The sequence below is a fragment of the Musa acuminata genome, chromosome BXJ1-5, assembly GCF_036884655.1.
Source record: "Musa acuminata AAA Group cultivar baxijiao chromosome BXJ1-5, Cavendish_Baxijiao_AAA, whole genome shotgun sequence".
Classification (NCBI taxonomy): Eukaryota; Viridiplantae; Streptophyta; class Magnoliopsida; order Zingiberales; family Musaceae; genus Musa; species Musa acuminata.
Window position 1 is genome coordinate 16,157,501 of NC_088331.1, and position 19,072 is coordinate 16,176,572.

Genomic DNA, 19,072 nt, shown 5'->3' on the forward strand with positions numbered 1-19,072 from the left:
ATACTTATATATAGTACATGCGCTAATAATAGTTTATTTTTTTAATAATTTTATTTTATTTTGTTATTTATTCAAATTATTTATTTGAAGAGAATTTGAGTTTTTTTGAAGGAATTGTTAAAACGTGAAAGAGAAAAAACTTAAAAGGACTTTAATTTCGTTCCTTTTATTATAAAAAATGGAAACTTAATTTTTTAATGGTTGGGGGACATCTCCCTCCCCTCAAAAAGTTGGTTAAAATATTGCGAAGGCAACGGTTGGCTTCCAACGGATTTGATGCTCGACCGTCTGATTTTACTTACTGTTACCACCGCCGGTGTTTTGGTGTGGCCATGATGATGATGGGTGGGGTGGGTGTGTTGTTGGCGGGGGCTGAAGAAGGAACCACTCACTGCTTGCTTGTGTTGTTGCCCTCAACCCCGTCGTGGTAGATCTGATCGACACACGTACTGCAACCTCGAGGAGAATATTATGTTATGTGAAGCTTCAGTGTGATAAACTCATCTAAACGGAGGAGAATAAGACGGGCGTGAATTGATTTTTCTCTACCGGTCCACTTTGGAATCTTAGGTTGGAATAGCAGCAGCTTCGTAGACCGTTAGATACACAAAGTGTGTCTTAATAGTCAAGCAACCGAAGAGAAAGAGAGAGAGAGAGAGAGAGAGAGGACAGCAGCAGCACACCAAAAGAATGGAGAAGGAAGCAGGTTTGGTGGCACCAAAGAAGAAGAAGGTTTCGATGATCCCCGCGAAGATGGTGCCGCCGCTGCCATCGGCAACGCCGGAAGCAAGAAAGCCGGCCGTCGTCAGGAGCGTGACGCGAGACGAGATCGATAAGTACTGGATGACGAGACGAATGATCGAAGAGGATCACCTCCTCGCGGCCGAGAAGGCGGCTGCAAGGATCAGAGCCAAGGCTCTCAAGGCAGGTTTTCTCGCGCTGCTTCTTTCTGATGTTATAGAAGCCGTAGGAGTAGTACGAGGAAATGCGAACACGGACGGCCTCGTCTGTTTTATTCGCTCCCTTGCGTTTCCTTGAATTGTTTCTACGTGCGTGCCATAAGTTTCGCAGGAGGAGGACTACCGGCGATTCGAGGAATCGCTGAAGGAGATGTTGAACAGTGCTGAAGAGGACGAGGATGGCAAGGAAGGAGACGACGAGGAGCTGCAGATAGGCATCAAGGACTGGTAGGCAGGCTTTTTGACATTTCCCTCGTTACCGTATTCTTAGTGACTGGCTTTAAAGATTCCCGAAACCTGCGATCGATGGCTGTTGCCAAAAGCAGCAGCAGCAATAGAAACAAACCTAGCATCCGAAGAACGGGTGAGCTCGCCTCGATGAATCTAAAAAGGCTTCACCCGAACGTCATGGATGGTTCATGGTGTTGCTGATTACAATCACAGCGCCTCTGTCGATATTTTTCCTGCTTGGTTTTACCATGTCTATCCATCCATCCATGTTCACTTGGGAAAGAGGAGACAAGTAATGGTAATTAATAGACACTACTACTACTACTACACACACTCAACATGAGAAGCTTAGCAGTAAGTGTCAGATGTCATTGTTTTAGGGGGTTTCCAAGATTAAAGCGATCTCTCTCTCTCTCTCTCTCTGGCTGCAGGTGGACCAAAAGCAAGTTCGCGTATCTGAACCAGCCGGCCATCGAATCCATGGGGGAGAACGCAACACCAAAGCGTCCGACTTCCACGTACATTCCGCAACACATCTGCTTCCTCGACGTCTCTGCTGCTGCCCAACTCTACAATTCATCATCATCATTTGGATTTGGGGGTTTTCTAAATCAGCAATGTCGGATGTCTACGAGATAGTCAGGTCTGCTACTATATGACTCTCTTAGGACATCGTCAATTTGTCTCGTATTCTCTATCTAATAAACATACGGCTATGTTGTGTATAACGAACGTCAACATAAAACTTTTGCTGGTGAGGTTATTATTATTATTATTATTATTATTATTATTATTATTAGACTTGCAAGATGATGAAGATTAATATTCATGCTGGAGAAGACCATATCTATCTAAAAGAGCATCACGTTATCCAATAGTTGCTGCGTTCCCTATACCATCTCCCAGGCATGAAGATGTCGACAGTCCAAGAACATACATAAATAAATAAAGAGCACAATTTTGATAGGCTTCAGACTAATAATCTAGTCAACAACAACATGTATGTCTGTTTTTTGACACATCTTTTCAAGAATATTTTCTTACGCTGAGGACCCAAAGAGCACCAGATAAAAAAGTCATTCCAATACATGAAAAACTGTTCTACATCTGTATGCATCATTCATCGATTGTGGTAGCACTGTTCGTGGCTCTTAAGACTGTTCTATGTCTGTATCATTCATTGGTTGAGGTAGCATTGTTGTGGCCACTACTACTCCATTGCCCATTAGAGAACCAACCAATCTTGTGTATGTATTGTGGTAGCATGACTGTGTGACTATCCTAGTGACTGACACACACAAGATACTAGTAGCAGACAGCTTACCATACAGGTCTGTAGGGGACCCAGATTCCAGTAGATGTCCCCTATGGTTTGGCTGAGACAAATAAATAGTAGCACTGATCCAATTGCACCTATACATGATGGATGTCATCAGACAAAGAATTAACAATTCAAGGCTGAGCAAAATAGTAGCGAAATGTAGGACCAATTAGCACACCAACAAGAAATGGGACTTCAGATTTCATTGTACACACAGAATTTTTAAAGCAGGCTGAAAAATAATGATATGTTAATTCATAAGCAACGACGAAGACTGGCTCACCCTCTTCTCGCTATTCTAAATCATGGACTCCCTTTAATGAATAGTAGAATCTATTGTCTAAAACAATATCATTCATTTCCTTGATAATGATATCTAAATGTTTCTACCTAGAAATATTCATCATTTTTATTAATAATTTAATACTGTTCTTACAAATGCCTTTAATTATTCTTTTTTTAGGCCGCCACCCTTTAGAGAAAATTATTGGCTTCACCTAAGCATAACATCAAGAACTTAACATTGCTCTTCTCCACCATAAGGCAACCTAGTAGTACTACTACATGCTTAACAAGATCAAGGCAATTTACCAAAATTTCAGCAGTGAATTAACCCAACATCCATCAGTTTGGCAAAAAAAAAGAAGAGAGAGAGAGAATAGTTTGATAAAAAAAATTGAAGGTCAAGATAAAAATCTACACAAGGGGTTGTTATTTGCACAAGAAATGTTTCCAACTTCCATGGGTGAAAATGTACTAAAATGTGCAATTTCCACATATATTCCACAAACACTGCTCATGCTATTTTTTCTTCTGCTGTACACTCACTCTACAACACCAAACTCTTGGGGTTTTCTAATATTACCAACACTGAGGTGCTACTATATGATTCTCTTAAAACAAAATATATAATATGCAAATTTATGCTGTTGAAAATATTGCTACAAATTATTATTTGATGAGGTTGCTAGCGATAAGAGTGTAAACTGCAAGAAAGGAGACAAACAACTCAAAATAAGGCACAAATCATGTGATTAGGCCCCAGGATGTAAGGTTGGTGTCCCAAGATGTAAGGTTGATAGCAGAACCCTTTTCCTAGAGGTGTTCGATAGAGTTGCATCCCATTTTCCATCAAAGCTGAAGGGAAAAATATTAAGTTCAATAACTAAGCAAATATTCTTAAGGAAAGCTCATCAATGTAGGCGACCATGAGATGCATGTTTAACCTTAACTTAAACCATCCATTTGAACATGATGAGAAAATTTATAAGCATCAAGGAATTGGTGAGATATGGTATCATGCGATTTGTCATTTCATTTCTGATATTACAAAGTGTGTATAGAGAAGAACTTAAACTTAGAATATACTTACCTCGGATAAATGAGCAACAAATGTGAAAGATAAGAGGACAAGTGATATTAAATTGATGTCATCCTTCTAGAATCATATGATCTATACATTAAAATAATGAGCCCTTTTGTTTGAGTTCTTCGGCTTGCAGATAATGACAAAAAGCCAATAATGGTATCAAGCTATTGATAGAGCTTAGAAAATAATTCCAATATCTTTTGGTGGAAATAAAAAGAAGTATAAGGATATCTTTCGTGATCATAGATAAAAGATGTGAATGTCAACTTCATAATCCACTACATATAGAACATACAACATGACAATATTTAAATCCATTTGTCTTTTAAAAAATTCCTACATTGAGTTTGGTGTAGAAATTGTATTTGGGTTATATCAATACATTGCAAGATTGATTCCTAGTATTAAAGCTCAAATTTGTCTTCAAATACGAATGGTGGGGGTCTTTATGAAATTCTTATGATATCAAGGGCTACTATGTCCCAGGTATTTATAACTTCATAAAATTAACATCATGTAATTTTTTTAGTATGTTATTGTTAATATTTAAGTTTAAATTTGCATTGAATTTTGAGTAGTGGAGCCTATTTGACAAATTCACCCAGAACTGGAGAAATTAGCTATTAAAATTCTAAGGTTGACTTATAGTGCTATAGGTTGGGAGCCAAATTAATGAGTTTCTAGGAATGCAAGTATATAAGAATATTTTAATTTCAGCTAATCTATTCTTTTTTAGATATTGATGTATGTAAATATATTTTAATTTATATAACATGATGGATTCACATAAAAAAAAGAATCAATTAGAGCATCAATAACTACAAGATCTTGTCTACCTAAAGTATAATCAAACATTAAAGGCTCATCATAATTTATTAGATAACATTGATCCCATTTTGTTAGACGATATCGACAATTCAAATGAATGGCTGGTAAAAGATATTGGTGCTAACTTATAAAATACCAAAAATGAGCTTGTCTTTGATGATGACAATTTGATGTGGAGAGATGTAGCAAGATCTTTAGATGTTGGAAAAACGAAAGCATAAACAAGACAACTTGCGAAAATAAAGATGAATGCAAAAGCCCAAGTTTATCACTTGCAATTGTTAAAGATGAGGAAACTTGTTCGGATGAAGATGAATAAGAGAAGAGGGATATAAATAAGCTAAAGAGAAGACACTAACAAGATTGCGAATAAGGATGATGAGATAAATTTTGAAGATAATTGATGTTAATCTCGTTTTCTTTTGTCATTTTCGTTATTAGATTCGAACAATATAATTTGGTTCTTTAAATGAATGTATTTTGATGAGTTATTTTTATTTTAGTGATCATATTTATCAATCATTATATATATATATATATATATATATATATATATATATATATATATATATATATATATATATATATATATATATGTGTGTGTGTGTGTGTGTGTACATACACACACACACATATATATACATATATATATATAATTTTTATATTCGAAGCATCTCGCTTCGCTCGAGTGAGCGCTTAGTGCCTCAAGAATTTTGAAACCTTGGCACTTATTAGCACCTAGCGCTTTTAATTATACTACCCTTGCTTCTCTGTGATAATCCATGCCAACATAATTAAAGAGAAAAGAATGAAAAAAATGTCAATTGCTCTACCTAAAATACCCCAAATTTTACCTAAGGACCTGGATGTAAATACAGAAGTTACTGGGACTAAATTGTAAAAAGTGTGAAAAAAAGGTTTACACCCACCTCTTCCCATCGCCTCTCTCACAAGTAAAAGAGAGGTCGTGTGGGAGTGTGAGGGCGAGAAAGAAAGCGGAAACAAAGAAGGGAAGAAAGAAGAAAGGAAGAAGAAAGATGGAAGAGAGGAGAGGAAATGAAGAAATGGGCTTAGACATATAGAGAAGAGAAAGAAAGAAAGAGAAAAAGAGGGCAAAAGAAATAAAAAGAGGAAAATGTATTTAGGGGTTGTTTTGATGTCAGATGGATTCAGATCAAACTCAAGAAAATTATATTAGTTATGGTTTTGAATTCCCTTATTTTTCTATTAATTAGATTATTATATAGGACTATAGATTGATTGATTCTGATGGTCTTAGTTAATTGGATATTTGGGCGGTGAAAGAAATAAAAGGAAAAAACAGCTATTTTTGGAAGAATAAGGAAAGAAAAAGACGCATCAAGATTGTCTCTTCGTATTGCGGATATACGAGTGTCCAATGACTCCATCTAATCTGCTTTTGAAAGTATTAATGAATGTATTTGGAATTGATAAATGCATATGATTTAAATGATTTACAAGTCCTTGTTAGTCAAAAGTGTTGCAAGACAAATTAGATATTGATAATTTGGAAAAGCATATGGTTTGAACTGTTATGTATTATTTTATAAGTATTTTTAAATTATCTTATCTGAATTTATATGAAAATGTCAATCCAATATCATATTTGAAAAGGATTGAAAAAAATGATATATGATATTATCAGTCTTGAAATGATATGCAAAAAATATATTTGAAACTATTAGTTTACTAAAAAATAATATATTATTTTTTATGACATCACAGTTGTTTGATTAGTATGGTTATGATCTGGACCCTACCAATGGGGTTATACATTGGAATATATTTCAGAAACTAGTTTCGTCTAAATTTGAACATAGGGAGATAAGTATTATCTACACCATGAGGGTTAAAGATGGTTCTGAGCCTTGTTACGAGAATATAATATAGTCGTAGCCATCAATACTACTATGACTATTGTTTTGACATACACACCTTAGCTATACTAACCGTTATGAATCCTTAGCTATATTTATGCTTATTTATGAATAGTTTATGGTAGTCTTTGCACTATAATAATTTACGCTCTAATATGTGACACTAGTTACACTTATGGTTTTATTACCAAAATGCATTTAAATGTATCTTGCTTTGAAAAGTATTGCTAGAGCTATGATTTAAAATGCATATGAAATTGATATTTTGTAAACTTTATAAGCATGAAGAAAATATTTGATATCCATGAATATTTTGAAAGAATGGATTGAATGCATAAAAAATTCATGTATATTAAAGTAAAAAGATTATTTATGATAAGTTTTGCTAGCATGCAAGTCATGGTGCTTACTCGGTTTGCTCATATGATTATTTTTCAGATTAAGTAGCTCAATTATGGTTATCGATCAAAGGACCATATTAAGAGTTTTGGGCACTACTGTACATTTAGATTATTTTATATATAAATTAATTGAATTTGAATACTGAGCATTCTAAAAGGGCCATTGAATTTATTTTAAAATATCCTATGGGTAGATTGATTATGAATTGAATTATGTGGAAGTTATTTGTTCATGTCTTGGCCGCATTCCTATAAGGTAACGTATAGGATTGTGGCATTATACTGTCCTAGACTTTTCGTTGGGCTAGAGGCGTTACACTACCACTGAGCCACCAAGGAACAATGGACTTGCATAAGTCGACTCTCATGTTTTCTCATCCTATTGCTAGAATGATCCATGCCATTTCCTAATGGTGTTGTTAGAATGAACTTAGTTCTTAGTGACATCCTGTTCGATGATGATGATCATATTGAACAAGTTGGGTCCTTTTGAAGACTATCATATTGTATAAAATCTATTGTGCCTTTAAGCATGCCAATAATCACAAACATCAATTCAATTATCTAGATAGTTCTCTTTGCTGCCATCTTTATGTCCCTCAAAAAACACAACTAGCCCTTCATCTTTGATTCTGTAGATCATATGATGCACAACCTAATTCTGGTTTCATCTTTGATTCTGTTGCATTATAAAATTATAACATGATAAGATCCATCATAATCTCCCTTGATTTTTTAACACAGCATATCAGGTTCTAACACCTATTAATCACAAGAAACAAACGATTCCTAATAAGTTTTGGTAAAATATCATTTTTCTTGTTTAATGAACTTCACTACACTTAGCGATTCTCAATTTATGATTCACAATCTCCAATATTGTTTGTACAACACAATATGCATAGAAACCACGAATAAAGGGGCCAAATCAATCAATCAATCAAGGGGGGGAGGGGGAAAGAGAAACTCACCTGCAACGGCAACAAAGCAAGAGATATTTCCCTTTCTTGGATCTCTATCTCTCTCTGAAGCCCATCTATCATCTCCCGCCGCCATCCCTTCGCTGCTGCTCCTCCGCCTCGACCCTCTTCTTGCTGCCTTCGACGAGCTTGTCCAGGGCCTTCTGGACCGCGTCGCGGCCGCCGATGAGCAGCCGGGTGACGACCTCTGGATCGCGCTCGAAGCGCGCCTCCTCGAACTCGCGGCGGGCGTTCTCCCGGAGGACCTCTCGCCAGGGGACGCCGCGAGCATCCGACCAGGCGAAGAAGCGAGAGGCCCGGAGGACGTCGCGGTAGAGGGACAGCGCCTCCCGCCGCGTGCTCGTGAGCCTCCGCTGGGCCGCGAGCTCGTCGTCCTCGTCGTTGTCCTTGGGGCTCTTCTTGACGAGGTGGCGGTCGAGGAGCTCGTCAATCGTGTCGGGCCCTTCGTGGAGCGATCGCCAAGGGGATGGAAGTCTTGGCGAAAGTACGCGCCGGATCACGGAAGAGAAACCCATGTTCGCTGTCCTTCTCATCCTTCAATTAGCACAGCGGGGTAAGAGGAGACGGAAGTGGTCTCTCGAGGAGAGGGGAGAGTCGTACAGTATTGCGTTGTGGGGCGCATCGGGCCAAGATCTAAATGCTTTGTAGGAAGCCCACTATGTACTGATCCAAAATAAAGAAAATTGATGATAACAATAATCAACCTCATGACATTTTGTTTTATTAAGATATCGCTCTTAAATTTTCTAAAATCTAATAAGAATTAAAATTATTGGGCAATTATCAAAGACAAATGTGATAGGATGATTCAATCAACCTATACAACCAACCGTCTACATTATATTATATAATTCATGTATTCATTTGAAACTTAAAAATATGTCACAAATATAACTCCCTCTCTCTCTCTCTCTCTCTCTCTCTCTCTCTCTCTCTCTCAAGCTACATCTTCTACTCTTTCAAGTTTTTAGAGTGAAGTGCATCATATTTCAACTCTTTTAAGACCATATAAATCAACTTTTCTTTGCTTGTTTTTTATGAAAGGAGTTGAAAAACTCGTCTAGTTTTCATTTAAAAGGAAACATGACTCGAATTGAATCAGAAAAAGAAGAGAAGAAAAACAACACCCTACACGTAAAAGTCTCGGATTTACAATAACTCCTCAATTCAAACCAAAAAACTTTCAGAAATAGTCCCAAGGAACAGATAGGTAACGATTTATACCATACGTTGAAATTGGAATTACCAGGATGAAAATTTATAGTCAATTTAGCTGCATAAATATTAGTTAATGACTGCATTCTAATGTATCTGACTTTTACTTATCAATTAATCAGCCTTATATATAAATATAAATATGTATGTATGTATGTATGTATGTATATATATATATATATATATATGTATATATATATAGATATATATGTGTGTGTATATATATATGCGTATATATATGTATATGTATATGTATATATATATATACATATATATGTATATATATATATGTATATATCATATACATATATATGTATAAATCATATATATATATATATACATACATATATATATATATATGTATATATATACATATATATATTTATATACATATATACATATACATATATATATATATATATGTATATGTATATATATATATGTATATATATATATATACATATATATATATACATACATATATATATACATATATATATATATACATATATATATATATATATACATATATATATATATACATATATATATATACATATATATATATATACATATATATATATACATACATATATATATATATATACATATATATATATATACATATATATATATATACATATATATATATATATATATATATATATATATATATATATATATATATATATATATATATATATATATATATATATGAGTGTGTGTGTGTACGTGTATATAAGGAGAGTGAATTGTGTCGTTGTCAGGAGAGAGAAGTTATGTTAGGATTTACTTTATCCTTCATGGCCATTATGGGTAGCTCTTCATGAACAGCAAAATGTCACCCCTCTCACAATGGTGGCAAAGGCTGAATTATTTTTTCTATCTCGAAAATATTTAGAATCATGATTGAGAAAATAATTTCTCTTAGTCTCGATGCAAACTCTTGAGTATTAGTCTTCCTCACATTAAGGGATTGACATGTGGGCATTCTTCTCTTTTTGATTCATCTTTGATCACTACCATTTTTCTTGATGGAATTACATTATTAGGTGCAAGTGATCTTTCTCACATGAATACAATAATGCACCCGATGGCGTCTGCTTCCCTCGTGGTATTTGCTTAGTGTGCAATTGTGGGTACCTCTATTTCTTCTTATATTGTCACTTTTACCATAGCAAGTCTTCCTCCTATGTTTGTACTTACCTCTAGTGACTCTATACACTATACTTTGCTAATGGTTGATGCTTGGGGAATCCTAATAGTCTATACTCGATCATGTGTGTATATATCTTACAAGTCAAGTGTGTTACTTTCTTCGAATTCTACTTATTATGAACCCTTCAGGTGGGTATTGTTATTGTACATAAAGCTTCCCCAAGCTGACTTAACTCCAATAATGTTGCCATGGAGATAAGGTGGTTGCCCTCTCTTCGATCATCACTCTATCCCTTAAGACGACTAGTCTAGCTAGGGATATGACTTAGAGCTCCTTGTTTGCTTCTTCCTTTCAATCTAAGAGCCAAAAATTAAGTATTCTCAAATGATGGCATTCTTCGTATTCAAGCATCCGACTTGAGGAGGAGGAGCATCGGAAGAATTCTTTGATTAAATACTTTTTTAGGATCATGTCCACATTTTCATGTTGTTAGGATTATCCAGAAACCTACTAGATCCCTAGTGGTTTTTTTTTAAAGTAGATTTTTTATTTTTTAGATTTGATAATTAGGAGGATCTTACTAGAATAATAGAATCCAAACAATGATATATTCATAATAGACTTTTTATTTTTATCTCTAGGATCATGACTCTTAATTAAAATACTATTCAACTTTGGGTAAAATTATACGATCTCCCCCTTTTTATGTGGACTCCCTAGGGTCATACTTAGATTTCTATTCTTCCTCCAAAATTTTAATGTCAAAATCATTAGGGATATATAATCTATCACTATATTTCAACATGCCATCCTTAATTTAAAATTAGATTTCAATCCCTTTTCTACCTCATTTTTCAAGAGCATCAAATATGGATCTTATAACTGTACTTTAATATACTAGATGTGACTAGATTGAACTTAAATAGAAGTTATCAAAATTTTTGAGTCTTGCACTTTTCTCATGATATTTAAATCATAATTTCTTTTAATAACTTATATTATTTCTTAATTAGACTTGTCATATAACTTATAGATTTCCTACTAAATGCATTAACTATAATATTAGCTTTACCTTATTGATAACAAATGGTACGATCATAATTTGTTAAAAGTTCTAGTTATCTCCTTTGCCTCATATTCAATTCTATTAAGTCAAGTAATGTCATTCTATAAGATGATTTAGGCCCTAGGGACTAAATCATAAATTAAATTTTCCTATTAAGAGATAATATAAGTAAGCCATTCGAAAAATACATCAAGAGACTCTATAACTACTAAGATTTTATTTAGATCAGGTTTTTGACCTAAGCACTCATTTAAATTTGTAAAATAACACAAATAACCTTTCTACAGGCAAATTGGTTGATCTTGCATACAAAAGATGATCACCTTTGTATAACAATTAATACTAGTATGATAGAAAAATAGTCAAATCCATATCAAGTATAATATCAAAGCTTTGAATCTCTATAAGAATCAAATATATAATATTTAGATAAATCATGCCTAATACCCTCAAAATAAAATATTGGTTGATCTTGTATACAAAAGATGATCAACTTTGTATAACAATTAATACTAGTATGATAGAAAAATAGTCAAATCCATATCAAGTATAATATCAAAGCTTTGAATCTATATAAGAATCAAATTAATAAAAAGTCTATATTCACTAATAGAAATCAAACAAAATAAATAAATAAAGTATATTATCAAATAATCCCAAATAGTAGCAATCACATAAAATATATAATCTAATGGTGTATGTTGGACATCTAAATAGCAAACAAAAATATTATGAAACAATAAATAGGTACGAATCAAGATGAAACAAAACTTTTATATTTCTATTAGAAATATGAATAATACTTTCAACTACTGATTTGGAAGTTTTGGAATCTTGTTAAATGATAGCAAATACTTTGGCATAGGTAGTGAGCTTAGGATACAATGACTCTTTTTTCTAGTTCAAAGGATAATATTTCATTTAAAGACCAAACTTCTTATATTTTGCATATGATGTTCTATTGTGACTTTTTTCTCTCAAATCTAAATGTTTTAAAACTCTTATTACTAACTTTTGATTTATTTTCTTTCTTATTTTTCCCATTGATAAATTTGGCCTTATCTTTCTTTCCCTTGGTATCTTAAATCTTGTTAATGTCTCTTTCAATTAGCATAGCTCTATCAACTAATTTAGCATAGATTTATCATTGATCATATTAGTAGCAAATCTAAAAATTTCAATTAGTTTAGCTTTATATATACCAATGTCAAATTTCTTTATCTTAGATTTAAGAATATTTCTTTTTGATCTTTGATGCAATCTAGAAACTCATATAGTACTTACCATTGAATTTTTCTAAGAATACTTAAATTTCCTTGCCTTTTAAGAATACTTCATATCAAATACAAAATCCATTATGTATAAAATAATTTACTATACCTCAAAATATATTATATATTCTAATGATCCTCAAGTCATGCTTTGATACCACCTCTATCACATCCCAAAATAACATTTATTAAGGTGTTAGTCTATCAAAGATTAGAAAATATTAACAATCTACAATCAAATTCCAGGATCGATAATATAAATTTAGGACAACAAAAGCATTTGCTTCTCATCACATACAATAAAGCTTATATAGTTTATAATCATTTATAATATCACTTAATGAAGCCATAAATCTTAAGCCAACTCAATATATCTTATCAATCACTTGTAAACTCATAAGATCAATGAAACACCATATCCATAAGTCAACCATTTATCATAAATTCATATTAAAACATAAAAACATCATATTTAACATTCTCAAAACTTCCGAAATGTTATATTATCTCTTAACATTTACAAAAACAAGAATCAATTTAGATATTGGATAATATTACAACTAATATATTATTTAACAATAGCATCTTATAAAACTATAAAATGCATTGTAGTCTTCTATCATTCCACCGCTCTAAGCTAACATGAGTTTGAGTATAGAGACAAACAAAATTGAAAAATTTATATAGCAACAAAGTAAGCTACAAGCTCAGCAATTATCTATTATATCTATCGCATAAAAATTGATAAGTCATATGACATAAGGATTAAAATGCAAGACATGAATTCAAGAGTTATACTTAGCATTTCATATGATTCATATTGAAGCAACATATAAACAAATCAAAATCAAAAGACATGAGCTTAAAGGAGCAAAAAGCAACATATAAACAAATCAAAATCAAAAGACATGAGCTTAAAGGAGCAAAAAGCAACATATAAACAAATCAAAATGTAACATTATTCATCAAAATACAAGACAAGTTATATTTGTCATTTCATATTAGCAAACCATGATCAAAATACAAGACATGAGTTCAAGAGTTGAGTAATCTTTGACATTTCATTAAATTCATTCACATTAAAGGATCGCATAGTAACGTATAAGTGTGTTCTTTGAAGCCACATCAAAAGAATAGAAAGAACAAAGTGAGATCATAATATAACATTACTATTAACATTAGCCCCCTACCTTTGAGAGTTAAATCCATCAACATCTAGATGAAGTCATTAGGGCTAGTAAAATCATTTCATAGATCCATAATATAGTTCCCTTTCTATTTCTAGCAAAAATATTAAATTATCTCACAAACACGGAAGTACAATAAGAATATTCTAATTAAGAAACTATAAATATATCAAAAACATATATGAAACAATAAAAACATGCATGTGTATATGTGAAGCAATATTAAGCTAACATGAACATTTGCAAAACTCATTCAATTATCATAAAAACGTGATTAAGAGATAAAAGGGGTTTTAAAATAATAATACGAGACTCATTTGAGAAAAAAAAATTAGTTGAAATCATATTTCAACCGTATCCAAAGAACAAAGATGGTGTAGTGGAATCATAACATAACATAATAGCACTTATTTTTAGATAGACATAACATAAGGCTTGATCTCATCATGGCTCTATAAACATAGCATATTCTCTTTCCATTTACAGCAAAGTGTCACGAACGGTGGTTACGCACCCACAATAACTCCGTTCAACGAACCGTTTGTCGCTCTCATCTACATGTACAATTACTTGGCAACCTGTTTTGCCTTGGTTTTGAGTCATTTTGCTTGTAAAAATGTAAGTTCGAATAAGCTGTAGCATTATAAAGCGACCGCTCACTGAACTGAGCAAAACAGCCCCAAAACAGCTCCGTTTTCGTGTGCCACGGGCTGATTTCTGGAATCTACCTTCGCTCACTAAAACGTCAGCCATCTCAGCCCCTTTGAACCCCCCGGGTGGCACAGGGCTGGATGGGGCTTCGGTATAGTACCGGGCGTTGAACACTCATTCGCAAGTTCGCACGTTGCCTTGATGGAAACTTGTTATCGTGCCCGGAACTCGGTGAGCAGCTGTTTGTGGGCTTGCAGCTGTTCGTTCAACCTTTTAAAGCCCTTGTTTTCCCCCTCTCCCTCTTTTCTCTTGTGCATGTAAGGTGCTCGCTGAATTGCTTGTAAAGCTTCCCCTCCTTTCGCGAGACGTCGGGACTTCTCCGTCGCTCGTTCTTTCAAACTAATCAACTTTCTCATTTACAGGTTCTTCGGGACCTGTGAGAGGTTACAAGTGGGCTGATCTTTGCAGAGCAATATCGCAAGGGTGATGCGTGACTTAGGCAACGCAAGCTAAGTTCGCGTCTTGGCCGCAAGGGTGCCTCACGCCTTAGGCAATTCCAGCTAAGGTCGTGACATTGTGGTATCAGAGCAAGCAAGCACTTCGAGCGAGTAGTGAAGGAACTTCGTAACTTCGCCATGACAAAGCATCGTGGCGAATCCAGCAAGACGGGGAAAGCCGGACCCTTGCCCCAAGCAACCGCAGGTGGGCTGCATATGCACACTCGCTCTCATGCTGTTGGAGCCGCTCAAGAGGAGCGCGGCAGCGAACATAATGAGCGAGAAGTTGGCTACTCTCTGCGAGTAGAGGAGGCGCAATCTAGAGCGCCAATTGGGAAAAAGAGTCATAAGGAGAGACTCATAACGGCGGAAACCCGCCTGGATGTTCTTGAAGCGAGCATGGAGGAACTCTACCATGGCCAACGAAGGCTTGTTGGGGTAGAGAGCTCGCAAGAGGAAGTGAAGTCCAGGATCGACAAGGTCAAGGCCCTAGTCGACTGACTGTCTGATGACACCAAAGACTCCGTGCAACACTTACAGGATGTTGTGGCGGAACTCACTTCAAAGGTGGCCATGCTCACAAGAGCACTAAATGCGGGAGGAAGAAACACCCACGTTACACCACCATAAAACTTGAGGGCACTAGAGCCTCATGGTTATGGAGGGGCCAGAGATGCCAAAGAGCTCAAGAACTTTCTGTTTGACATTGAACAATACTTTCGAGCTACGAGGCCCGATTCTGAAGATACCAAAGTTTCTATAGCAACAATGTATCTGAACGGAGATGTGAAACTTTGGTGGCGAACCCGTTGGGAGGAGATCCAATAAGGTCGGTGTCGGGTTGACACCTAGGAAGACTTGAAGCAGGAGTTGAGAACTCAGTTCCTACCTGAGAACACAGAGTTCATCGCAAGAAGGAAGTTGAGACAACTCCGCTAGAGTTCCACCATTCGAGACTATGTGAAACAATTTTCTGCACTAATGTTGGACATACAAGACATGTTCGAGAAGGACAAATTGTTCAGCTTCCTCGATGGTTTGAAGCCGTGGGCTCAACAGGAACTAAATCAAAGGAATGTCACCGATGTGGTCGGGGCAATTGCTACTGCAGAAAGACTCACCGACTTTGTTTCCTCTGAAGACCCAAGGAGAAGGAAACAATCTTCAAGCAATCGCCCTCCAAAACATTCTCGAGGGAAGGAGCTCGGGGGCAAACAAAAGAAGAAGAGTTCCCACAAAGGGCCAAACCTGAAAGGCAAGGCCCCGAAACCTAGCGGATGCTTCTTGTGTGGAGGGCCACACATGGTGAGGGAGTGCCCACAAAAACAAGCACTCAATGCGCTAACAGCTTCCATCCACCCTCCCAAATCGGACAAGGGCAAGGCTGTCGCTCTTAATTCAACTAGTTCTGAAGCCAGTAGCGACGATGAGGATTCGCAAGGACCCCGAATGGGAGCCATGCGTTTGTTGAATGCCATGCGGGGTCAAGTAGGGGAGAACTTGAAGACAAGGTAACAAAAAGTAGGAAGTGGCTGTTAGGACCCTTTTTCTAAGCTTTTGAATAATGTTTGTTGAGTCTGTTTAGTCCAATTGTTTATTGAGTCGGTTTGATTCAGTTAGAGTCAAGTAGAGGTCTATTTAATATTTATTTATTATTAGAGTTCAAGTCCTAATGGACTTTGGGTGGAACTCTATAAATAGGGATGTAACTGCTTCTTTTCAGTAATCTATGAAAAATACTATTATCTTTGGACAAACCCTAGGAGGTCGATCCCCTCGAAGTGATCAAGGAGGGCCGATCCCCTCGAAGCGATTAAGGAGGGCCGATCCCCTCGAAGCGATCAAGGAGGCCGATCCCCTCGAAGCGATCATTATCATCCCCATTTCTCTCCTTTCTTCCACGATAAGACTTTAGAGTCTTATCATTTGGTATCAGAGCCTACGATAAGACTTTAGGGTCTTATCAGTGGCGAGCTAATGTATATTGACATCAAGCTCAATGGCCAAACAACTCGTGCAATGGTGGACATAGGCACTACCCACAACTTTATAGCCGATCGAGAAGCAAAGCAACTTAGGTTGATCTTAGAGAAGAGCCTAAGTCGAATGAAGGCGGTGAACTCGAAGGCCAGGCGAATCTCCGAGTTGGCGAAGGGAGTCCCCATCAAAATCGGGACATGGAGCGGGAACACCAACATGATGGCAGTGCCATTGGATGATTTCCAAGTGATTCTTGGAATGAAGTTTATGCACACAGCGAAGTTGGTGCCAATGCCATTCTTGAACTCCCTGTGTATGATGGGAGGCGACGATCCCTACGTGGTTCCTGTCTCTCGGAGAGGAACCAAGGAACCACAATATATTCGGCGTTACAACTAAAGAAAGGAGTGCGAAAAGGTGAATTAACCTTCGTGGCTGCAATGAAGCTAGAGCCACTTGACTAGAAGGCTATTCAAGAACCTGCTGTGGTGGAGAACGTCCTGAAAGAGTTCAATGACGTTATGCCACCCGAGTTGCCGAAGACTCTTCCACCACGTAGGGGCGTGGATCACAGCATCGAGCTAGAGCCAGGAATGAAGCCTCCAGCGAGACCACCCTACCGCATGCCCCTGCCAGAGTTGGCAGAACTCAAGAAGCAGTTAGGTGAACTGCTAAGCGGTGGTCTCATCCGCAGCTTTAAAGCACCTTTAGGAGCTCCAGTTCTCTTCCAGAAGAAACAAGATGGGAGCCTCCGACTCTGCGTCGATTACCGAGCCCTTAACAAAGTGATAGTGAAGAACAAGTATCCCATCCCATTCATCGCAGACTTGTTCGACCAGTTGGGCAAAGCCAAGTATTTCTCGAAACTCGACCTTCGGTCAGGGTATTGGCAGGTACACATCGCTGAAGGCGATGAGGTGAAGACTACCTGTGTGACCAGGTATGGAGCATTTGTGTTTTTGGTGATGCCTTTTGGCTTAACCAATGCTCCAGCAACGTTCTATACTCTCATGAACCAACTATTCAAGGAGTATTTGGACAAGTTCGTAGTCGTCTACTTAGATGATATCGTCGTATACAACCAAATGCTCAAGGAGCATATCCAGCACCTTCGGATAATTTTCAAGGTTCTCAGGGAGAACACTTTGTTCGTAAAAAGGGAGAAATGCTACTTCGCCCAAATGGAGATCTTATTCTTAGGGCATCGAATCGGTAATGGTTCCATTCGGATGGATAAGTCGAAGGTGCAACCGGTTGCGGAATGGCGAACTCCAAAGAAGGTGCTAGAGTTGAGATCCTTCCTTGGTTTCATTAACTACTATCGATGCTTCATAACGGGGTACTCGAAGCGTGCAACTCCACTGACGGAGTTACTGAAGAAAGAGCAGCCTTGGAAGTGGTCTGATAAATGTGAAATAGCATTCCAAGATCTAAAGGCCGTTGTTATGGAAGAATCAGTGCTCAAATTGCTAGACTATCGGGAGCCTTTTTGTTGGGTCCAGCCCATATGTGGGCTTGGACAATTGGGCCTATTGAGCCCAAATCAACAAATCAAAGAAATTAAAAAAGGAGAGAGAAGGTGAGGAGAGAAAGATCTTATTGCAGCGTGCGTGCGACGGCGTGTTGAGAAAAAAGAGGAGAGAGAAATAGAGAGAGAAAGTAAAGTTTATGAATTTTTCTGCTTGACGATCGGTGGCCAAACGTTGTTAGTTTCGGCCCAAATTTTATGTGGAGAATCCTTGTAGCAAACTCTACAATCCTAACGGTATTGATCTGCAGTTTACCTTCTCTAAGGTACTTTCCTACGATATCCACTCCGTGAGACCTAGAATTCTCTTTCGAGGAGATTCATCCTATGTGATGAAGATATGCTATTCTTGAGCCAAGATCTATGATCTTGATGTTATTCTGATCCTCTAGTTATTCTAGAGAAGACATACTGTAAACCTGTTATCATTATTATTGATAGTGGAAGTTTGAGGTGGACTGCGGTCCCGTGGTTTTTCCCACATTGGGTTTTCCACGTTAAAAAGATTTGGTCTCACTGTGTTATTGATTT

At 36.5% G+C, this 19,072-nt stretch overlaps 2 protein-coding genes across 3 annotated transcripts; one reads left to right on the forward strand and one right to left on the reverse strand.

The window, feature by feature from the left end:
* Positions 1–645: 645 nt before the first annotated feature.
* On the forward strand, positions 646–1,918 carry LOC135673863 (uncharacterized). The gene is made up of 3 exons (XM_065183254.1): positions 646–924; positions 1,072–1,187; positions 1,622–1,918. The coding sequence occupies exons 1-3, from the start codon at positions 691–693 to the stop codon at positions 1,827–1,829; spliced, it is 558 nt and encodes a 185-aa protein (XP_065039326.1). The 5' UTR covers positions 646–690; the 3' UTR covers positions 1,830–1,918.
* A 214-nt stretch (positions 1,919–2,132) lies between these two features.
* LOC135673864 (uncharacterized) lies at positions 2,133–8,598 on the reverse strand. Of its 2 annotated transcripts, none has more exons than XM_065183256.1 (2): positions 7,979–8,598; positions 2,133–2,603 (listed from the first exon to the last, which is right to left on the reverse strand). In XM_065183256.1, exon 1 carries the CDS (start codon positions 8,518–8,520, stop codon positions 8,047–8,049), a length of 474 nt encoding a protein of 157 aa, XP_065039328.1. In that variant the 5' UTR covers positions 8,521–8,598; the 3' UTR covers positions 2,133–2,603; positions 7,979–8,046. The 2 variants fall into 2 exon arrangements, with proteins under 2 accessions (XP_065039328.1, XP_065039327.1); XM_065183255.1 differs by lacking the exon at positions 2,133–2,603 and adding an exon at positions 3,373–3,648.
* Between the last annotated feature and the right edge of the window lie 10,474 nt (positions 8,599–19,072).

Coding starts and splice junctions, on each gene's coding strand:
- LOC135673863 (XM_065183254.1), top strand. CDS start 691: ATGGAGAAGGAAGCAGGTTTGGTGGCACCAAAGAAGAAGAAGGTTTCG. Junction 925..1,071: donor TCAGAGCCAAGGCTCTCAAG/GCAGGTTTTCTC, acceptor TAAGTTTCGCAG/GAGGAGGACTACCGGCGATT. Junction 1,188..1,621: donor CAGATAGGCATCAAGGACTG/GTAGGCAGGCTT, acceptor CTCTGGCTGCAG/GTGGACCAAAAGCAAGTTCG.
- LOC135673864 (XM_065183256.1), bottom strand. CDS start 8,520: ATGAGAAGGACAGCGAACATGGGTTTCTCTTCCGTGATCCGGCGCGTA.